The sequence below is a fragment of the Gorilla gorilla genome, chromosome 16 (assembly GCF_029281585.2).
Source record: "Gorilla gorilla gorilla isolate KB3781 chromosome 16, NHGRI_mGorGor1-v2.1_pri, whole genome shotgun sequence".
In the NCBI taxonomy this organism is placed as follows: domain Eukaryota; kingdom Metazoa; phylum Chordata; class Mammalia; order Primates; family Hominidae; genus Gorilla; species Gorilla gorilla.
This window is the reverse complement of record NC_073240.2, coordinates 76,835,629-76,859,421: the sequence shown is the minus strand read 5'-3', so window position 1 is coordinate 76,859,421 and position 23,793 is coordinate 76,835,629. Positions and strand designations below refer to the sequence as shown.

Here is a 23,793-nt window from a genome sequence, read left to right as displayed (position 1 = left end):
GCAAACATGTTTTCTTATGTAGAAGGTTCAGTCTGTTCAGATGTTTTGTTTTTAGATGGTCTGTTTTAAATTTGTTCTGAGCCTACCTAGTTCAGGTATCCATTAGAGATGTGGGGAGACAGCTTGGGCTTGGGGATCCCCTCTTTGGCTCATGCTCGCCCAGAGTTCTCCTACTCTTTCAGCATTCATGGCTTCATAGCTTCTTTTTTCTAGTTCCTCAGATCAGAAAGAGTTCTTCCATGCAAGGCCCCCATAGCTGCTGTACTCACTAGGTGGCTTAGCCCCAGGCTAAAAGCTGCAGAAACAGGAATTTACTTGTACTTCCTCCAAACTAGCGTGACCTCCCCTCCAGAATCTGTCTTTATCCCTTCATTCTCCTGGACCTTCAGGTATTTGCTTCTCATATTTTGTCCAAGTCTTTATAGTTTTCTGCAGGGAACTAGAAGTGGTGGTCATTCTATAGCATCTTAGCAAGTCATACCCAGAAGTGGAACCTCTCATATTCCACTTATTGTTTTAAATCAAGAATGGTCATTGAATTTTATCGAATGCTTTTTTACAGTCTAAGGACATGATCATGTTTTTTTCTCTTTAACTATATCTACATGATGAATTGTATTATTAGTCCTGATTTTGAATCATTCTTGTATTTCTGGAGTACGGCCCACTTACTATTCTTTTAATGGTCTGCTGATTCTTATTGTATTTTATTGAGGATTTTTGTGTTGACATTCGTGAGAATGACCTACGGTTTTCTTATTGGTACAATCTTTGTTAGGTTTTGGGATCGACAATATCCTTATTTCATTGAAGGAGTTTGAATATTTTTCTCCTTTCTCTAAGTTTTAGAATACTTTAGCATTAGAATTATCTAATGTTTAAAGTCTGGAAGAATTCTCTATGAAGCTGTCTGGATCTAGGTTTTCTTAGCAATAGTTCCTAAATTTGTTTTATGGAGAACGATCTATTTGAATTTTCTTCTCTGTAAATCAGTCTGTATTAGATTTTCTGTTTCTTTGGGGGTGATTTTTTTTTTGTAAATTATATTTTTAAGCAAAATTTTCCAATTCATCCAGGTTTTCAAATTTATTGGTAAAGAATTTATCAAAATAGCCTCTTTTCTGATTTTAAAACATATTATCCATTTCTGTGGTTAAATTTCCTCTGGCATATCTTCACTTATATTTTGTAGTTTTGTTATCTATTTTGCATAAAAACAACCCTAAAAATCAGTAGCTTCAAAAACGACCATTTGAGAGGTATTTGGGCTGGTCTCACCTAGGCAGTGCCACTCTACATGGTGTCATCTTGGGTCACTCACAGGGCTGCATTCAGCCTTCAATAGCAATTTCCTCATTGTACTTGCAGCTGCTACCAGCAGTTTCCTTACTGCCCCTTAGGCCTCCACCTACTGCTTGGTCCAAAATCCAATGCCACAAATTTTTAAGTTTTTAGTTACACAAACACCTTACTTCTAGGATTATCTGTTTCTGTGTAACATACTACCCCAAAAGTCAGCAGCTTAAAATAGCAACCATATTATAATTTACTCAGAATTCTTGGGAATTCAAGCAGGTGATGCTGGGTGGTTGTTCTCCTCTACATGGTATTGGCAAGGGTTACTCAGGAGCTGTGTTCAGCTGGGTATTTGGCAGGATCTGAAACATTTAAAGTAGATTCAGGTCTCTCTCCCCAGAGGATAGTCAGACATCATACATGGAGACCAAAAGGGAGTATTCCAATACATGACAGTGGAAGCTGTTGATCTGTTAATGCCTAACTTTAAGAATTATGAAGCATCATCTGCCATATTCTCCTTGGCAAAGCAAGTCATAGGGCCACTGAGATTCAAAGGGAGGGGAAATAGACCCCAGCACTCAGTGAGAGGAGTGACAAAGAATTTGTGGCCATCTGCAATTCACCAAATGTGCTTTCTCTCAAGTTCATTTCATTTCATTTTACCGAGAACCAGCTCTTGGATTTATGTATTTTGGTTTCATTCTCTTTTTCTGTTTCTAACTCATTTATTTCTTCCTTTATTAATTCCTTCTTTCTATTTACTTTGGAATTATTTTATCACTCTAAAAAATCTCTTTCCCCCCACCTTTACCATTTTTTATTTTTTTTCTTACAGAGCTAATGAATGTTAGTGAGTAACACTTAATAGTAGAAATCAATTTATTAGAACTGAGTGAAGTCTCTGAGGGATGTAGGAGGCAAAGAGTGATCTGGAGAATGTGAGACCTTGTCTTGCTATCGCTGCACTAGGGTATCCTAAGTACCTTTAGGACTCTGGGCTCTGGATGCTATGTGGCAACAGAAAATTGAAAAGTGAAGTGAAAGGATGCCAAAGAAAACTTTGAAACACTTTACCCTTTGGCTTGGAGATACCCTAGATTACGCCTGACATTCATACTGAGTGTATTCTTCCTTATACTTTCTGCTGGTTTGCTGTATTTGATTATACAGGTTGAGTATCCTTTATCCTAAATGCTTGAGATCAGAAGTATTTCAGATTTTAGACTTTTGGATTAGGGATATTCAACTTGTATGAACTAACATCAGTAAAAAGAAAAATCCCCAGAGAAAAAAATGTATTCATTTTGAATTTACTCAGTATTTTTAAACCCACCCACATTATTTCTGCTTTCACTAATCTCTATTTTTGTTTTCCCTATCTCTGGAGTCCAGACATTTTGGAAAAGGTGAAAGTTTCTTGTGTGCTTTGTAAAATTCCTTGACATGCTTTCTTTTCCATTTATTTTTTGTTCTGAAATGAACTTTTATACTACTGAACATGGTTCTTGTTCAATTCTAGGTTGTAGACCTTTTTAAGCCAAATTCTTTCTCATATATGTATTTTGAACATGCTAAAAGCTTATCAGGTGAAAAATAGTAAAAACAGTCAATAAAAGTTAGGTAATATTTAGATACTTCATATATAGCCACAAACATCTTTCAAGAAAAAATGATAAATCAGTTGACTTACCAATAAAATAATTCTGAAAGTCTTCCATGTGGCGGCTGTAGGATATAAAAGCTAACAAAGAAGGTTCAGTTACCATTTGCAGTACAATTTCAGATGAACTCTTTGTAATTTGTCTTGTTTTAATAAGAATTAATTAAACTGATTGAGAATGGGCATATATAGGAGGCAAGAAATTTATGTAATGAAAGCATAATTTAGTAAATTTACTTTGACATACAAAAACTAAACATTAAAATACAGTATATTCAGTTTGATTGACTTCTTATTCAAGTTAAGCTCTTAATATAATATCCAGAAAATAAAATGTATCATAGTTGGGTGAACAATGAATGATCATTGTTTACAACATTTTTTGGGGCCAGCATTTTACTGGTCTTATGCAATTCAGTTATGATTAAAGCTGGAAATGTAACCTTTTCAATAAAATATAAACTTTTATACCAGATTTTGATTTTAGCTATTTTGACCTTGACAAATAATAATTAAAGGGGGCACCAAGATAAAATTATCTTGTTTGTGTGTTTCTCTTCAAAACCCATGTGTTCAAACAAATGTTTATTAAAACAGCCCAACTACAGAAAAAGAGAGGTCAAAATCCACCCAATTTGGAGATAAGAAAAGAACAGTATAAAGAGTTTTGCTGATATAACCACAGGCAAATGCTATTAGCTGTCTAACTATACACTATACACAGAAATGGATTAAAGACTTAAATATAAAACCTGAAACTATGAAACTATTAGAAGAATGCATAGGGGGAAATGCTTTAGGACACTGATCTGGGCAAAGATTTTTTTTTAGTAAGACCTCAAAAGCACAGGTAACAAAAGCAAACATAGATAAATGGGATTACATCAGGCTAGAAAGCTTCTGCTCAGCAAAGGAACAGCCAACAGAGTGAAGAGACAACCTACAGAATGGGACAAGATGTTTGCAAGCTATCCATCTGACAAGGGATTAGTAATGAGAATGTATGAGGAACTCCAACAATTCTGCAGGGAAAAAAAGCCCAAATAACCTGATGAAAAAAGTGGAGATATAGCTTTGTGCAGTGACAGTATTGTAGCCAATGAGGTTTATCTGAGGCGCAACTATTGCTAATTGAAAAAAATGGACATGTAATCTGAATAGACATTTCTTAAAAGAAGGCATATAAATGGCCAACAGATGAAAAAAATGTTCAACATCGCTAACCATAGGGGAAATGTAAATCAAAACTACAATGAGATATCATCTCACCCCAGTTAACACAGCTACTATCAGAAAGACAAAAATAATAGATGCTGGTGAGAATATAGAGAAAGGGGAATGGTAGTACACTATTGGGAATGAAACTAGTACAGCCACTATGGAAAACAGTATGGAGGTTCCTCTAAAACCTGAAAATAGATCCACCATATGATCCAGCAATCCTGCTGCTGGGTATATGTCTCAAAAAATAAAAGGTATATCAAAGGGATGTCTGTACTCCCATGTTTATTGCAGCACTATTCACAATAGCCAAGATACATAATTAACCTAAGTGTCCATCAACAGGCGAATGGATAAAGAAAATGTAGGTATAGACACAATAGAATATTATTCAGCCATAAAAAAAATGAAGTCCCGTCATGTGCAGCAACATGAATGGAGCCGTAGGTCATTATGTTAAGGGAAATAATCTAGGCATGAGAAGACAAATACTGCATGCTCTCACTAATATGTGAAAGCCAAAAAATATTGATCTCAGGGAGGTAGAGAGTTGAATATGGTTACCAGAGGCTGGGAAGGGTACTGGGTGGATGTGGGGAAAACGAAGAGAGGTTAGTGAATGGGTACAAAAATACTGCTAGATTTATTGTATATTTCAAAATAGCTAGAAGAGGCTGGGCGCAGTAGCTCATGCCTGTAATCCCAGCACTTTGGGAGGCTGAGGTGGGCAGATCACTTGAGGTCAGGAGTTGGAGACCAGCCTGGCCAACATGGTGAAATCCCATCTCTACTAAAAATACAAAAATTAGCTGGGCATGGTGGCAGGCACCTGTGATCCCAGCTACTTGGGAGGCTGAGGCAGGAGAATCACTTGAACCTGGGAGGCAGAGGTTGTAGTGAGCCAAGATCACACCACTGCACTCCAGCCTGGGCAACAGAGTGAGACTCCATTTAAAAAAAAAAAAGCTAGAAGAGAAGATCAGGAATGTTCCCAAAAGAAAGAAGTGATAAGATGGCCAAATAGGAACAGCTCTGGTCTGCAGCTCCCAGCGAGACCAATGCAGAAGGCAGGTGATTTCTGCATTTCCAACTGAAGTACCCGGCTTATCTCACTGGGACTGGTTAGACAGTCGATGCAGCCCACAGAGGGTGAGCCGAAGCAGGGTGGGGTGTCACCTCACCCGGGAAGCACATGGGTTGGGGGAATTCCCTCCCCTAGCCAAGGGAAGCGCCAAGGGACTGTGAGGAATGGTGCATTCCGGCCCAGATGCTATGCTTTTCCCACGGTCTTCGCAACCCGCACACCAGGAGATTCCCTCGGGTGCCTACACCACCAGGGCCCTGGATTTCAAGCACAAAACTGGGTGGTCATTTTGGCAGACACAGAGCTAGCTGCAGGAGTTTTTCATACCCCAGTGGCGCCTGGAACACCAGTGAGACAGAACCGTTCACTCCCCTGGAAAGGGGGCTGAAGCCAGGGAGCCAAGTGGTCTAGCTCAATGGATCCCACCCCCATGGAGGCCAGCAAGCTAAAATCCACTGGCTTGAAATTCTCGCTGCCAGCACAGCAGTCTGAAGTCGACCTGGGATGCTCTGTCTTGGTCGGGGGAGGGGCATCTGGAGGCTTGAGTGGGCAGTTTTCCCCTCATAGTGTAAACAAAACTGCTGGGAAGTTTGGACAGGGCAGAGCCCACCACAGTGCCACAAAGCGGCGGTACCCAGACTGCCTCTCTAGATTCCTCCTCTCTGGGCAGGGCATCTCTGAAAGAAAGGCAGCAGCCCCAGTCAGGGACTTACAGATAAAACTCCCATCTGCCTGGGACAGAGCACCTGCAGGAAGGGCGGCTGTGGGCACAGCTTCAACAGACTTAAACGTTCCTGCCTGGTGGCTCTGAAGAGAGCAGCAGATCTCCCAGCACAGCGCTCGAGCTCTGCTAAGGGACAGACTGCCGCCTCGAGTGGGTCCCTGACCCCCATGCCTCCTGACTGGGAGACACCTCCCAGCAGGGGTCAACAGACATCTCATACAGGAGACCTCTGGCTGGCATCTGGCGGGTACCCCTCTAGGATGAAGCTTCCAGAGGAAGGAACAGGCAGCAATCTTTGCTGTTCTGCAGCCTCCGCTGGTGATACCCAGGCAAACGGGGTCTGGAGTGGACCTCCAGCAAACTCCAGCAGACCTGCAGCAGAGGAGCCTGACTGTTAGAAGGAAAACTAACAGAAAGGAATAGCATCAACAAAAAGGGTGTCCACAAAAAAAACCCAGCCGAAGGTCACCAGCATCAAAGACCAAAGGTAGATAAATCCACGAAGATGAGGAAAAACCAGTGCAAAAAGGCTGAAAATTCCAAAAACCAGAAAATCTCTTCACCTCCAAAGGATCACAACTCCCCGCCAGCAAGGGAACAAAACTGGATGGAGAATGAGTTTGACAAATTGACAGAAGTAGGCTTCAGAAGGTGGGTAATAACAAACTCCTTCAAGCTAAACGAGCATGTTCTAACCCAATACAAGGAAGCTAAGAACCTTGAAAAAAGGTTAGAGGAATTGCTAACTGGAAGAGCCAGTGTAGAGAAGAACATAAGTGACCTGATGGAGCTGAAAAACATAGCACGAGAATTTTGTAAAGCATACACGGTATCAACAGACAAATCGATCAAGTGGAAGAAAGGATATCAGATGTTGAAGATCAATTGATGAAATAAAGCATGAAGACAAGATTAGAGAAAAAATGAAAAGGAACGAAATGTGGGACTATGTGAAAAGACCAAACCTATGTTTGATTGGTGTATCTGAAAGTGACAGGGAGAATGGAACCAAGTTGGAAAACACTCTTCAGGATATTATCCAGGAGAATTTCCCCAACCTAGCAAGACAGGCCAACATTCAAATTCAGGAAATACAGAGAACACCACAAGATACTCCTCAAGAAGAGCAACCCCAAGACACATAATTGTCAGATTCACCAAGGTTGAAATGAAGGAAAGAATGTCAAGGGCAGCCAGAGAGAAAGGTCGGGTTACCTACCCACAAAGGGAAGCTCATCAAACTAACAGCAGATCTCTCTGCAGAAACCCTACAAGCCAGAAGAGAGTGGGGGCCAATACTCAACATTCTTAAAGAAAAGAATTTTCAACCCAGAATTTCATATATAGCCAAACTAAGCTTCATAAGCAAAGGAGAAATAAAATCCTTTACAGACAAGCAAATGCTGAGAGATTTTGTTACCACCAGGCCTGCCTTACAAGAGCTCCTGAAGGAAGCACTAAACATGGAAAGGAAAAACCAGTACCAGCCACTGCAAAAACATGCCAGATTGTAAAGACCATTGACACTATGAAGAAACTGCATCAATTAACAGGCAAAATAACCAGCTAACATCATAATGACAGGATCAAATCCACACATAACAATATTAACCTTAAATGTAAATGGGCTAAATGCCCCAATTAACAGACACAGACTGGCAAATTGGATAGAGTCAAGACTCACTGGTGTGCTCTATTCAGGAGACCCATCTCACATGCAGAGACACATATAGGCTCAAAATAAAGGGATGGAGGAATATTTACCAAGCAAATGGAAAGAAAAAAAAGAAAGGGGTTACAATCTTAGTCTCTGATAAAACAGCCTTTAAACCAACAAAGATCAAAAGAGACAAAGAAGGGTATTACATAATGGTAAAGGGATCAATGCAACAAGAAGAGCTAACTATCCTAAATATGTATGCACCCAATAAAAGAGCACTCAGATTCATAAAGCAAGTTCTTAGAGACATACAAAAAGACGTAGACTCCCACACAATAATAGTGGGAGACTTTAACACCCACTGTCAATATTAGATCAACGAGACAGAAAATTAACAAGGATATTCAGGACTTGAACTAAGCTCTGGACCAAGCAGACCTAATAGACATCTACAGAACTCTTCATCCCAAATCAAAAGAATATACATTCTTCTCAGCACCACATCGCACTTATTCTAAAATTGACTACATAATTGAAGTAAAACACTCCTCAGCAAATGCAAAAGAATGAAAATCATAACAAATAGTCTCTCAGACCACAGTGCAACCAAATTAGAACTCAGGATTAAGAAACTCACTCAAAGCCACACAACTATATGAAAACTGAACAATCTAATCCTGAATGACTACTGGGTAGATAACAAAAGGCAGAAATAAAGAAGTTATTTGAAACCAATGAGAACAAAGACACAACATACCAGAATCTCTGGGACACAGCAAAAGCAGTGTTTAGAGGGAAATTTATAGCGCTAAATGCACACAGGAGAAAGCAGGAAAGATCAACACCCTAACATCACAATTAAAAGAATGAGGAAGCAAGAACAAACACATTCAAAAGCTAGCAGAAGACAAGAAATAACTAAGATCAGAGCAGAACAGAAAGAGAGACATGAAAAATCCTTCAAAAACTCCATGAATCCAGGAGCTGGTTTTTTGAAAAGATTAACAAAATAGACTGCTAGCCAGACTAATAAAGAAGAAAAGGGAGAAGAATCAAATAGACACAATAAAAATGATAAAGGGGATATCACCACTGATCCCACAGAAATACAAACTAATATCAGAGAATACTATAAACACCTCTACACAAATGAACTAGAACATCTAGAAGAAATGGATAAATTCCTGAACACATACCCCCTCCCAACACTAAACCAGGAAGAAGTCGAATCCCTGAATAGACCAATAACAAGTTCTGAAATTGAGGCAGTAATTAATAGCCTACCCACCAAAAAAAGCCCAGGACCAGATGAATTCACAGCTGAATTCTACCAGAGGTACCAGGAGGACCTGATACCATTCCTTCTGAAATTATTTCAAGCAATAGAAAAAGAGGGACTCCTCCCTAACTCATCTTATGAGGCCAGCATCATCTTGATACCAAAACCTGGCAGAGACACAACAAAAAAAGAAAATTTCAGGGCAGTATCTCTGATGAACATCGATATGAAAATCCTCAATAAAATACTAGCAAACTGAATCCAGCAGCACATCAAAAAGCTTATCCACCACAATCAAGTCAGCTTCATCCCTGGGATGCAAGGCTGGTTTAACATATGCAAATCAATACACGTAATCCATCACATAAACAGAACCAATGACAAAAACCACATGATTCTCTCAACAGATGCAGAAAAGGCCTTCAATAAAATTCAACACCCCTTCATGCTAAAAACTCTCAATGAGCTAGGTATTGATGGAATGTATCTCAAAATAGTAAGAGCTATTTATGACAAACCCACAGCCAATATCATACTGGATGGGCAAAAGCTGGAAGCATTCCCTTTGAAAACCAGCACAAGACAAGGATGCCCTCTCTCACTACTCCTACTCAACATAGTATTGGAAGTTCTGGCCAGGGCAATCAGGCAAGAGAAAGAAATAAAGGGCATTCAAATAGGAAGAGAGGAAGTCAAATTGTCTCTGGGTTTGCAGATGACATGATTGTATATTTAGAAAACCCTCAGCCCCAAATCTCCTTAAGCTGAAAAACAACTTCAGCAACGTCTCAGGATACAAAATCAGTGTGCAAAAATCACAAGTATTCCTATACACCAATAACAGACAAACAGAGAGCCAAATCATGAGTGAATTCCCATTCACAATTGCTACTAAGAGAATCAAATACCTAGGAATACAACTTACAAGGGATGTGAAGGATCTCTTCAAAGAAAACTACAAACCACTGCTCAAGGAAATAAGAGAGGACACAAACAAATGGAAGAACATTCCATGCTCATGGATAGGAAGAATCAATATCTTGAAAATGGCCATACTGCCCAAAGTAATTTAGAGATTCAATGCTATCCCTGTCAAGCTACCATTGACTTTCTTCACAGAATTAGAAAAACCTACTTTAAATTTCATATGGAACCAAAAAAGAGCCTGTATAGCCAAGACAGTCCTGGACAAGAAGAACAAAGCTGAAGGCATCACCCTACCTGACTTCAAACTATACTATAAGGCTACAGTAACCAAAACAGCATGGTACTTGTACCAAAACAGATATATAGACCAATGGAATAGAACAGAGGCCTCAGAAATTATGCCACACCTCTACAACCATCTGATCTTTGGCAAACCTGACAAAAAATAAGCAAGGGGGAAAGGATTCTCCACTTCATAAATGATGTTGGGAAAACTGGATAGCCATATGCAGAAAACTGAAACTGGACCCCTTCCTTACACCTTATACAAAAATTAACTCAAGGTGAATTAAAGACTTAAACATAAGACCTAAAACCATAAAAACCCTAGAAGAAAACCTAGGCAATACCATTCGGGATGTAAGCATGGGCAAAGACTTCGTGACTAAAACACCAAAAGCAATGGCAACAAAAGCCAAAATTGACAAATGGGATCTAATTAAACTAAAGAGCTTCTGCACAGCAAAAGAAACTATCATCAGAGTGAACAGGCAACCTACAGAATGGGAGAAAATTTTTGCAATCTATCCATCTGACAAAGGGCTAATATCCAGAATCCATAAGGAACTTAAACAAATTTACAAGAAAAAAACCAACAACCCCATCAAAAAGTGGGCAAAGAATATGAACAGACATTTCTCAAAATAAGACATTTATGTGGCCCACAAACATATGAAAAAAGGCTCATCATCACTGGTCATTAGAGAAATGCAAATCAAAACCACAATGAGATACCATCTCATGCCATTTAGAATGACAATCATTAAAAAGTCAGGAAACAACAGATGCTGGAGAAGATATGGAGAAATAGGAATGCTTTTACACTATTCGTGGGAGTATAAATTAGTTCAACCATTGTGGAAGACAGTGGGGATTCCTCAAGAATCTAGAACTAGAAATGCCATTTGACCCAGCAATCCCATTACTGGGTATATAGCCAAAGGATTATAAATCATTCTACTATAAAGGCACGTGCACACGTATGTTTATTGTGGCACTGTTCACAATTTTACTCTTATTATGAGCTTAGATTTTTTTTAAATGTTTCTTAGTTTTGGTGAGAAGAATTTGAGTTTAGCACATTTAAAGCACTAGAAGTCCAATTTCCTTTTTCTGGGAATTTTAAGAATATTCAAATTACATAAGAACTTACTTATCTCTGTAAGTCAATAAGAACAGAGCTCCTTACAATAAGAACAGAGCTTATCGTAAGTCAATAAGAACAGTATAATTTAAGAGACATTATACTGTAATAATATCCTCTATAGATAGGATATTATATCTCACATAATGAGAGGGAAAGGGCTTTCTGAATTTTGGACACATAGAGACAGAGCTTACAGCTTCATGTCTACAAGTTTGGCACAAGTCAAGAGTAAACACAGAAACACAAAATCTCTCTGGTCCAAAATCAAAGAGGTGTTCTCCTTCCCAGTGGGCATAACATGTTTAATTGATTTGAGCTTAAAGAAAATAGACAAATTTTTTTTTAAGTATAACCAGATTCTCTGTCATCTCACCCAATAGGGATAGATCTATATCACCTTCTACAGAGATCATGAGATGGTCAAACTGTAAAAACCAAACCCTTATTGTTCTTACAGTTAATGAGGAACTGATTAATGAGGGAACCAATAGATGTCACAACTGGCTTAAAGGAGAATTCAAACCACACACATATGTACAGGTAATCAAACATGTTGAAATGAATTTACAAATAGGTATGAAACTAGTCGGTATCCACAGGGCAATCTGTTGTATTACACTGGACAAAATTCATTTGCATTAGCATAAGTTTTCTACAATTTACAGAGTTGTAAAATAGCTCGAAGACAATGAAAATCACAGGTACTTATAGAATCAGATAACCCAGAAAGGTGCATTTGACAGGACACCTGGTCATCTTTTTCTGTTGTCTGCTTCCGTCTTTCTCTAGGGAACAATCCAGGAAGCAATCCTTGACTTCTTGGCCCACTTAGACACAAGGTCAGCCAGGCCCTAATCTTTCAACATTTCAGCTGGAACTTACGAGATTCTTTGAGCAAGCATAGGGGCAAGGAGTTTGTCTTCACCTATCCCTGCATCCTTAGCTAGGTGAGGCCTTTTCTTGCTGTCTCACTTTCCTCCACGCATCTTGTGACCCATCCAGAGGATCACTTCAGAGCCAAACATTGCACAGTGTGAAGGTGGGACTCTGATGGGAGGAGGTTTAACTTGGCAAATAATTACCATTGGAATAATTATCCAGAGTGACCTGGTAAGGTCTGGTTTCACCAGGGCCCTCCCTGAGGGTCATTCCCAACCAGTACCTGCCCATAGAGCCACAGGCTCAGACCTGGGACGGTCCCTGCTGCCTAGGCCAAGGCCCAGCTCTGTCCCCTGTCCACAATAGTAGCACCCCCAGTCTTCGATAGGTGGAATTATCATTTGTCAGGTGATAAAACAAAGACTGAAATCTATTTAAGAGAAGCAGTTTAGGAGTACAAACATAGAATATGTGAAAAGCTAGTTATATGAAAGTAAAATGATAAAGGTTGAGTTTCACTTATAATTTGAAAACCAACATTTATTGTGCTTCTTCATTGGACATGTTGTCTCAATTGTATTTTGGTCTCTCAGCAATTTTGCTGGACCTTGCTATGTGTTTTACTAAACTCAGTTTTCAAAAGGAGTTGTCAGGATTTTATGAATTGTTTTATTAACCCCAGAAATTTTTAAGGCTTTCTTAAGATCAAATGGTTAAGATAGACTGGCTCTTGGCACTCTTATTAGATAAGAGTTCTGCCTTTTCATCTGTAAATTTAGTAGAAGGTTGTAGTTCAAAGAAAAAAGTTCAGAATGCCTCTGAGATATTAATTAAAACAAAGTCCTCTTTACTTTGACTTTTGGCACCATACCATATGCTTTTAAACATCAAGAATTAGATTGATCTTTAGAAACACCTTAAGAATGGAAATAGCAGCCTTGAAGCTTATAATAAAAGAACAGTTTAAAATGCATAAAACAACTCCTCTGTTTAGCTATGCATTTTGTTAACACTTTTTATTTTAGAAACCTTACTTCTGAAAAAGATTCTTCATTAGTGTTCTCAGCAGTAACAACTGATACATCTTTCTTGACCTCACCATGCTTAGAACGAAACTTAAAAAGAGTATAAATTTTATTTAACCCTCACATTTTGCCAGATCACTGTTCTTACAATACGCACACATGGCAGGATATGGTGATGAAACTATAGGAACATACCTGCTCTCTTAGGTCTACTTCTCTTTACCTGAGTTTGTCTTATTGATTTGTGTCACATATCTAAGAGTAGAAACTACCTTTCAGAACTAACTCAGGTTTACTGTTCAAAGAAGCTGAAGGCTAATGAAAGGCAACGTATACTCTAAAGATTTTTCATTTTCTTCTTATTGCTGCATACTGAAGTTATACCAAATTATGCATTTGCTTCCAAATTTTGGTTATCCTTTTGATTACTGTCTTTATCATCCATTATTTTCTTTGGAAGGCAGCTGGCAAATACTCCATTATGTCATCAGTAAGAGTTCATTTTCTACGTAGGAATACCACGCAGAGTAACAACTGTGACTTTTGCCCAGCTCTAATACTTAACTTCTTTTGTCAGGAAGTGAACTGATGCTGGCTTCTCTTTGTCTTATTCCAAGTTGGGGCATGAGATTTTCCCTGCATTAGAAGGTTGTTGAGACCTGAAGCCTGGGAAGGTAAGATGCCAGCATGAATACTGTCTGTTGAGAACTGTGGTTTAATTGAGTGTCTGGTGATTTAAGAGTGTAAGTCTTTCCAGCTGTTCCTGGTTTATGGTCTTGAACCCTTGAAGTTTTACCAAAACATGAACAGTGAAACACTTCTACAATGGAAAGGCCAATTAGCATATTATTTATAACATTTAAACATAACTGTATATTTATTGAAATTGTTACTTAAAGGAAAAGTGGACACATAGCAATTTCTATGTATAGATACTTTGTATATACAAGTCTGTATGTATCATAAAATGATAAACTAAGAAAAACATATATGCACTTTTTGTTTGTAGTTTTTTCTTCTGATTTTTTAATAGACTGTTATTTACTTATTTTTGTTTGCTTTGAGACAGGGGTCTTGCTATGTTGCCCAGGCTGGTCTCAAACTCCTGGCCTCAAGCCATCTACCCACCTCAACCTCCCAAGTAACTGAGATTACATGCTCAGCTGCATGCCACTGCACCCAGCACTAGACTTTTTTTTTTTTTTTTTTTTAGATGGAGTTTCGCTCTGTCGCCAAGGCTGGAGTGCAGTGGCACAGTCTTGGCTCACTGCAACCTCTGCCTCCTAGGTTCAAATGATCTCCTGCCTCAGCCTCCTGAGTAGCTGGAATTACAGGCACCCGCCACCATGCCCAGCTAATTTTTGTATTTTTAGTAGAGATGGGGTTTCACCATGTTGGCCAGGATGGTCTCGAACTCCTGACCTGACATGATCCGCCCACCTCAGCCTCCCAAACTGCTGGGATTACAGGCGTGAGCCACCACACCCAGCCTTACACTTTTTTAGATCAGTTTTAGATTTCCTCCCTGATCGTTTTTTTGAGGCCAGCAAAGTAAGGAGAGTAAAGACTTGATTTTGTTAATATGGAGAAAGAAGACAACATTAAGAAAATCAACAAATTATAAAGTTTTATCTCAGTACTCTCATGACCCAACCAGCATTCTATGGGTGTTTTTCCCAAAAAGTCTCCATTGGAAAAGACTAGCGAATGCACACACTCAGTAATGAGGGTCATGTTTTTACACTACTGTTGCTTACTCTTGCCATTTGTTTGACATGCTTCTTCATTCACTGTGCCTTAGCTAGTTTTAGTAAATAAAATGTTTCAAATTTTCAGTGACTTACTTAAGCTAAGAAATTATAGTCCTTCACAATGAAATTATAAACAATATCCTTCCTAGTGACAAATATGGATTATTCTCTATGAAGACTTATTTATACCCAACATGTAGTTCATTTAGATACAACGTGTAGTTCATTTCAGCACATAAGTTACCTGGGTAACAGTCAATCTTAAAAGAATCAGATTTTGCGGCCAGGCACGTTGGCTCACACCTGTAACCCCAGCACTTTGGGACGCCGAGATGGGCAGATCACTTGAGGTCAGGAGTTCGAGACCCACCTGGCCAACATGGTGAAACCCCGTCTCTACTAAAACTACAAAAATTAGCTGGGTGTGGTGGTGCACACCTGTGGTCCCAGCTACTCAAGAGGCTGAAGCAGGAGAATCTCTTGAACTCAGAAGGCAGAGGTTGCAGTGAGCTGAGATCACACCATTCCACTCCAGCCTGAGCAACAAAAGCAAGACTCCATCTCAAAAAAAAAAAAAAAAAATCTAAGATTTTGCTTCGTAACTGGACTTAAATTTACTAATACATTTGATGTACTAATAATTATCAGTTTTTAATGGTGCTAATGTCATATAAATGTGACGTTAAACAACAAAAATTTTGTGAGATTGAATGTTAGCTAAATATCTCTACATATTATTAAGAATCTAATAAAGGCTTTAATGAAGTTACATTTATAGCACTAGCTAATAAAAGATGCAAAGGTCACAAGCTAGTCTTCTCTCACTGTTTCTTGGCCTATAAAAATCTAGTAGGGGTTTCATAGGATTTTGGCAACATTTGTTTGTTGTTATATGGCTGTGGAATTTTTTTTTTTTTTTTTTTTTTTTTGAGACGGAGTCTTGCTCTGTTGCCAGGCTGGAGTGCAGCGGCGCGATCTCAGCTCACTGCAACTTCCGCCTCCCGGATTCAAGCAATTCCCTGCCTCAGCCTCCCGGGTAGCTGGGATTACAGGCGCCTACCACCACGCCTGGCTAATTTTTGTATTTTTAGTAGAGATGGGGTTTCACCATCTTGGCCAGGCTGGTCTTGAACTCCTGACCTTGTGATCCACCCACCTTGGCCTCCCACATTGCTGGAATTACAGGTGTGAGCCACCGCGCCCGGCTGACTTATTAAAGGGATCCAAGCCCATGTTGTTTTCTTGAACATTTCTAATAGTTTCATTTTTGATTTGTTTTTTCCATTTTTCATGAGTTGCAAATTGAACTTTGATTGACACAGAGTATCAGGTGGAAGCCAGATTTGACGTATGCCAGTATTAGACTTTCTCTTTCCAGGATAGACCAGCCCAAGTGAAGTGGCACTGACATTGCATCTCCCTTTGGTTAGTGAAGTCTTTTATAATATTGTAAACATGGGTTTTTTTTCTGAGAAATAATGATAGCACATTTATTAATCACCATGCTCTTAACCTTTTCTAGTTATAATTTTTCTTAGTTATTTTATTCCTCGTAAACACACTTGTATAGTGTGTTTCAGTGTTCAAAGCACTCTAGACATTCTTACTTGATTCTGACAATAGCCCTATGTAGTTAAAGCACGTGATGTTATTTTGATTTCACAGTCTTAAGTGACTTTCCCAAGATCACATAGACAATAAGCATGGAAATAGGGTGAAGAAACCAGTTTTTTCCAGTTCACAGTCCAATAATCTTTCTTGAAGCTAAATGGTGCTCTGTTTGTTTACATGACTAAAAACTGAGTTATTTTATTCATGTGAAAGGTCTCCTGTGTTGTAACAACTTCCTTGAATGCCACAGAATCGAATGAATGTATTTCATGTCAATGTACTAAACGTAGCTTCTGTGTTTGGGAGCAGATAATTGGTGGTATTCAGCCAGAAAACCAATTTGTATAACTTAGATTCTGAATTTCGGAATTTCTCACCTAGTGGAGTATTTGTACCTGTTCCAGCATCCATCTTCAATTCCAGGAAAACATGGGTGATCCCTTATTGCTTGGTATTCACCTCATTAGGTGGCACAACTGTTTGCTAAAACAGTTTGTGCAGAAGTAAGGTCCAGAAGTAATTTACCAAGAGAGTTACTTACATAAAGACTGAGAGCTACGTAGTTCTGGGTAAATGCTGGTGCAACATGACCTCTTTGTGTTTTGTATAAATGCTGTGCTAGTACTACCAGTTGTCTATATCCACTTAATCCACCCTTACTTTTGAAGGAGTCGATTAATTCTGTTTGCCTGAAATTTGATAATTGTATCATCAATGAAGTCATAACATTTTCATAAATGAGCTAGAGCTTTAAAAGTAGAATCCTTGTCACAGTCATTGGTAAGCAGTGTTTACTTTTTTGTTTGGTAAATATCTGAAATTTTAAAATTCATTTTTAGGTTTGCCAGTCCTACTTCCTGGATAGTAATGTAATATTTAAATTTGTCTTTGCCTTTCCCTAGGTTCTGTTTTGACCTAACAATGATAAGATTGTTTATCCTTTGAATTTGCTTAAAATTACCATCAGGTTTCTACTTTCCCACAAGAGCATGTGATTGCTTTATCCCAGCTGTAAGATAATAGAACAACCTAGTGTTGCTTGGTTTACTTTGTATGCCTTTTTGTATTTGCATAAACCCTGATCTGATTACAAACTTGTATTTACACCATTCCCTTGACTCCTTCCAACTCAAAGTATTTATTGTCCAGTTAAAACATTTATGGTCATATAAACTGGCTTATCTTTTTTTCTTTGAATTTTTTTTTTTTTTTTTTTTGAGTCAGAGTCTCACCCTGTCGCCCAGGCTGGAGTGCAGTGGCGCGATCTCGGCTCACTGCAAGCTCTGCCTCCCGGGTTCATGCCATTCTCCTGCCTCAGCCTGCAAGTAGCTGGGACTGCAGGTGCCCGCCACCATGCCCAGCTAATTTTTTTGTATTTTTAGTAAAGACAGGGTTTCACCATGTCAGCCAGGATGGTCTCGATCTCCTGACCTCATGATCCACCCGCCTCGGCCTCCCAAAGTGCTAGGATTACAGGCGGGAGGCACTGCGCCCGGCCTCTTTTTTTCTTTTTTTTATTTGGAATAGCCTCTCACTCTGTTGCGCTAGCTGGAGTGCAGTGGTGCAATCAGGGCTCACTATAGCCTTGACCTGGGCTCAAGTGATTCTCCCACCTCAGCCTCCTGAGTAGTTGTGACTACAGGCGTGGGCCACCAGCCAGCTAATTTTTGTTATTTTTTGTAGAGACGGGGTCTCTACCATGTTGCCCAGGCTGGTCTCAAACTCCTGGGCTCAAGCCATCCTCCTGCCTCAGCCTCCCAAAGTGCTGGGATTACAGGCATGAGCCACTGTGCCCGGCCTGAATTTCAATCTTACTTAAACTCAAACAGCCTTAAGAAATCTGAGTAATGAGTTTATAGCTTTTAAAAGAGATCTTCCTTATCAAAAATAATTATACTGTCTCGTTTCAGGATTACTTATCAATGGTTCTGGTTATTTTTTCTAGAATGGAAACTGAACCCTATCTTTAACATTATTTAAAAACTTGAGAGTTATTTTAAAAGTATGACAGGAATTGCTCTCACAGCTAAAATTTTTCCTTAAAAAACCTTTAGCAGTCACAAATAATTGTTACCTACTTAATTCTGTTTAAAAAAACAGGAATGATAGAAGTGTTTTGTTTTATTTTTGTTATTTTAAATATACTTTTGAAAACCATTTAGCACCCAGTTTCTTTTACTGTGTGGAATGCTGCCCCTTTCCTTCTGTGTTTATTTTGTAATGGCACATGGATAGATTGTGATGGTGGTCTCTATGTCAACTTTCTATTGGTGCATGTGTGTGTGTGTGTGTTTATGTGTGTTTATTCCATTTCCCTTTTGGGAAGCAGGAATTGGAGCTGGAAGAGAAAGAAACAAATTATTTTCATCTAATCTTTTTTCTCCTCAGCTTATTTAACTGACTTAAACTATGGAAAAATTGGTAATTTATATTTAAAATTTATAAATTGTGTTTCCCACCATATATATTTTTTATTTATATATATATGTATATATATTTTTTGAGACAGGTTCTTGCTCTGTCACCTAGGCTGGACTGCAGTTGCATGATCATAGCTCACTGCAACCTCAAAGTCCTAGGCTTAAGCAATCTTCCCACCTCAGCCTCCAGCGTAGCTGGGACTACGGGTACAACCATGCTTGGCTAATTTTTTTTTTTTTTTTTTGAGATGGAGTCTTGCTCTGTTGCCAGGCTGGATGTGCAGTGGCACGATCTCGGCTCACTGCAACCTCCGCCTCCCAGGTTCAAGCAATTCTCTTGCCTCAGCCTCCTGAGTAGCTGTGACTACAGGCGTGCACCACCACACCCAGATAATTTTTGTATTTTTAGTAGAGATGGGGTTTCACCATGTTGGCCAGGATGGTCTCAATCTCTTGACCTCCTGATCTGTCCGCCTCGGCCTCCCAAAGTACTGGGATTACAAGCATGAGCCACCATGCCCGGCCTAATTTTTTAATTTTTTGTAAAGACAAAGTCTCGCTGTATTGTCCAGATAGATCTTGAACTCCTGGCCCCAAGTGATCCTCTCTCCTCAGCCTCCCAAAGTGCTGGGAGTAGAGGTGTGAGTCGCTGTGCCTGGCCCTCCAAAATATTTTTACTTTCATTTAAGTTTGCTACTGATATCCTATCCTTACTTTCCCCATGTCCCCTTAATCTTATCTTTATGGTAGTTTAGGAGAATCTAGACTGCCGCTTTGCTTAACTGGTACCGCCCCGGGAAGCTATCACCAATCACATCACTGCCTCACATTGAGTAGGACTTGAAGTTCATGAAACATCTTTAATATGCTCATCTAACTCAAATTGATCCTTTGTGCTATATCTTGATGTTCTTTTCTCTTATTTGTTTGTATACTGCTTTATTAGACTATCACATTAGTTATCAAAGCTAGTAGTTAATTCACATGTTGATTTTCTAGGCCTGTATCCTTATTAGTCTAAGGTGGAAGAAACAGAGATACAATTTCTAAATACCTACCTAAACTGGAAAGGAATAAGGAAGATAATTAATTTAGTAGAATCTACCTTTTTATTCTTGACAAAATCTGGTTAAAACAAACTGGTTTTACACACACATACACTTTTTTACACAGAATTATTGCTGAGTATATTAGTTAATATTAAAGTGTTTTTTATTTTAAATGCTACTATGTTGAAATTTATCTGGTGCCAAACAGTGTCATTCTTGTTAATTTATATCAATCTCTGTGTTTTATAATCCTTTGAACATATTAACAAGAAAAAAGGAATGATTGGTAATACCAAATATTATGGTTCTTTGTTATATAGTTTTAGAGAGCTACAGGTAATTGGCTATAAAATATTTGGTTGGCAGTGGAGAATATTTTTAAAATTCTATAGAAAAAAGTAATAAGGAGTAGAACTACCAGATATTCAAATATATTATAAAGTAACAGTATTGAAGCAGTGTGGCAAAGGCCCCAGATTAGATGTGTAGATCATTGAAGAAGAATAGAAATAAATGCTGTTATTTATATAAATCTGACATATGTTAAAGGAGGCCCTGTTAAACACTGGGTAATGGATTGATTATTTAATAAATGGGGTTGGAATAACCAGTTAGCAGTTTTAAGGAAAAATGCATTTAGATCATTATCTATACCAGATACAACAAAAAGTAAATTTGTGATAAAGTGTGGACATTTATATGATTGAAAATCTAGAAGATAAAAACACTGAATACTCTATAATTTCTCTGGAGTTCCTAAGCAGCTGGAAAACTGGAAAAAGAAGATAGTAAAAATTTGTTTTATTATAACAAATTTGCATTTGTTTTATTGTAACTGTAGATCTGTGAGCATGATAGGAAAACCTGTCTATTCCATGTTCACAATCTGAAAATTAGTCTCCTTTTTTCTTCACGTCATCTGGAAACTGTTTTTCTTCCAAACTAGCTAATGAAACACAGAATGCAATTCTTTATCTAAAATTTTATTCTGTAGGTGCGTTGAAAACTATACGGGAGCTCGTTGTGAAGAGGTTTTTCTCCCAGGCTCCAGCATCCAAACTAAAAGTAACCTGTTTGAAGCTTTTGTGGCATTGGCAGTCCTAGTAACACTTATCATTGGAGCCTTCTACTTTCTTTGCAGGTAAGTAAAATAGAAACATGCTTTTGAGAAAAGTAATGCATAAAGTAGTTATTCCACTAAATAATTAATATGCCCTTAGTTCTAGATATTTTTCCAGATACTGCATTATGTTTAGTTATCTCTTTAATACAGTTTTTATTAATTTCATTTTTGAAAGGATCTTAATAAGCAGTCTCAATTTGTTCTTTGTTACTGTTGTCAATATTTACCTTGACTTATCTAAACTACTAAGGTAAACCCATACTCACTATAGCAAATATGCCAAAAGCACCTGAATATTTGGGTTAGGTGTATTTAAAGTAAATTTTGTATGTGAAAGAAAAGGAACAACTTATGCAATACTGTACATGTTAGCTTAAGACATATGGTTAATATGCAGGGTCAGCTATTTAGTGCCCACTATTGTGCTAGGCATAAAGAATACAATAGTGAACAAAATAGACATGTTTCCCAACTTCAAAGATATTTAAATCAATTTGGAGAGACAGACAAAAAGGCAATTAATTTGGGGAAACTGGTAACTCACAAGAGAGATAAAAGAAAAAACTACTTGCATGAAGCAATTATGCACTGAAGATTACTTTCATTCGTTTTGATTTTCAATTGTTTTTGAAATTTTGTAAAAGTAAGTAAATATAGAATTTAGTAAGTCCAGGAGTTATTTGGCATAACTCTCATCATTAATTAATATTTATGAAACTCACACTGTATTCTATCATAGATACTTGTGAAAATGGAGCTGAAGGTAATCATAAAAGAGAGACAAGTGGGCTTGAGAAGTTTGTATACTAAGAAAGGTAACATATAGGTAAAATAGTATCTTGTTAGATCCTGATTTCTTAACTACTTTACATCAAGGAATAATTAAAAATTGGAGGAAATTGGCTTTTTAAAAATATGTGGTATTAAATAGTTTATTCCAAAACATATCATTTAAGCAACCCAGTAGATTTTATTTCTCATAATTTTAGCATCTGACTACTTCAGATACAAAAATTTAAATACAAGCCCATTGTATCAGATTGCATTTCCGAGGGATGGCCATATGATATCCCTCATTCCCACATACTCTTCTGTAGTGTGACCTTGCCACTCATCCATCAAGAGGTAGAGTTTATTGCTACAGATTCCTTGAATCTAGGCAGGCACCGTGACTGCCTTGATCATAGACTACTTGGGATGCTGCCTCATAGAATCAGCCGCCATGTTGTAAGAAGCCTAAACAGCAGGGAGAACCAGCTCCAGCTGAACTTCCAGCCAACAGCCAGCCTTAACTGCTGGCCATTTTAATGAGCCATCCCAGGCATTCAGCTCATTTGAACCTTTAGTTGACTCCTGACTTAACTGCCAGTTTACTGCAGCTACACAGAGAGCCCAAGCAAAAGATGCCCAGCTGTCAACCCACAGAATCATGAGATAAAGTTTTTTTATCCCCCAAGTTTGGGGTGGTATGTTATGCATAAGTAGATAACCAGAACACCCATCTTTGGAATTAGGTTTGTGCTTGACTTTAAATGTATCTATGTTTGGAAAGCTGAATAATGATCTATTCTATTCCTCTAAACATTCTGTCAGTCTAATATGCTAAGGGGAAGACCAATACCTACTTCCCTCATTAATCACTCTTGTGCCAGTTTGGAGATATAGTTTCCATCTGTTATTGATTGGATAATGAATTGTGTTTAATTAATGAATTATGTTTAATTCATTATCATTAATAAGTCGGGATAGTCTAGGTTTGGCTGCAGTAACTACCAACCCTAATAGTTTAGTGGCTTAATAAACAGAAGATTATTTCTCACTTATTGTAGGTAATTAGTATGGATTGGCAAGCAGGGCTTTACTAATCATAGTCACTTAAGGACTCAAACTGTTGGAGCAACCACCATCTTGAGTGTTGCTGGTTGTCATAACAAAGGGAAAAGAAAGCTCTGGAAGGTCTCACACTTAAATTGAAATGATCTGTCCCAGAAGTGACACACATCACTACTGACATAACTCACTAGCCAGCAGGAGTTTCATGGTCCTCCTCAATTATAAGAGGTGGCTGGACATGGTGGCTCATGTCTGTATTCCCAAGTGAGAGGACTGCTTGAGCCTAGGAGTTTGAGACCAGCCTGGGCAAGATGGCAAGACCCTGTCTCTACAAAATGAAAAATAAAAAAATTAGTAGGGCATGGTGGTACACATCTGTATTCCCAGCTACTCGGGAAGCAGAAGCAGGAGGATCCCCCAAGCCCAGGAGTTTGAGATGCAGTGAGCTGTGATTGTGCCACTGCACTCCAACCTGGGAAAGAGAACAAGACCCCTGTTTCCTATTTTATATGAATAGATTAAATAGATAATATTTATTTATATATTTATATTACTTACATATATGTACAATAAGAGACATATAATACATCCAGGTGTCAGGAAATGCAATTCAATCATATGCCCATAAGATAAAGAGCCAGAAATACATATCTAACATAGTGACCAAAGGATTTAGAAGAATATCTACTCTTCCATGGGAATTGTTGAGAGTGATTTGTGTGATATTAAATCCATAGAACTTGGGCCAGGTGCTGTGGCTCATGCCTGTAATCCTGCCAAGGTGGGAGGACTACTTGAGACCAGGAGTTTAAGACCAGCCTG

General features: G+C 38.4%; 1 protein-coding gene and 1 pseudogene across 8 annotated transcripts in view; both read left to right on the top strand.

Annotated features, from left to right (window-relative positions):
- NRG4 (neuregulin 4) overlaps positions 1-23,793 on the top strand; it is a 123,915-nt gene that overhangs the window by 73,738 nt on the left and 26,384 nt on the right. For all 8 annotated transcript variants that reach the window (XM_055363850.2, XM_055363847.2, XM_055363849.2 and 5 more), the window contains one exon: positions 21,010-21,156. In XM_055363850.2, the coding sequence (XP_055219825.1) occupies positions 21,010-21,156 (147 nt within the window). The remainder of the gene's footprint in view (positions 1-21,009; positions 21,157-23,793) is intronic.
- Positions 4,030-4,136, top strand: LOC115930986 (uncharacterized; annotated as a pseudogene).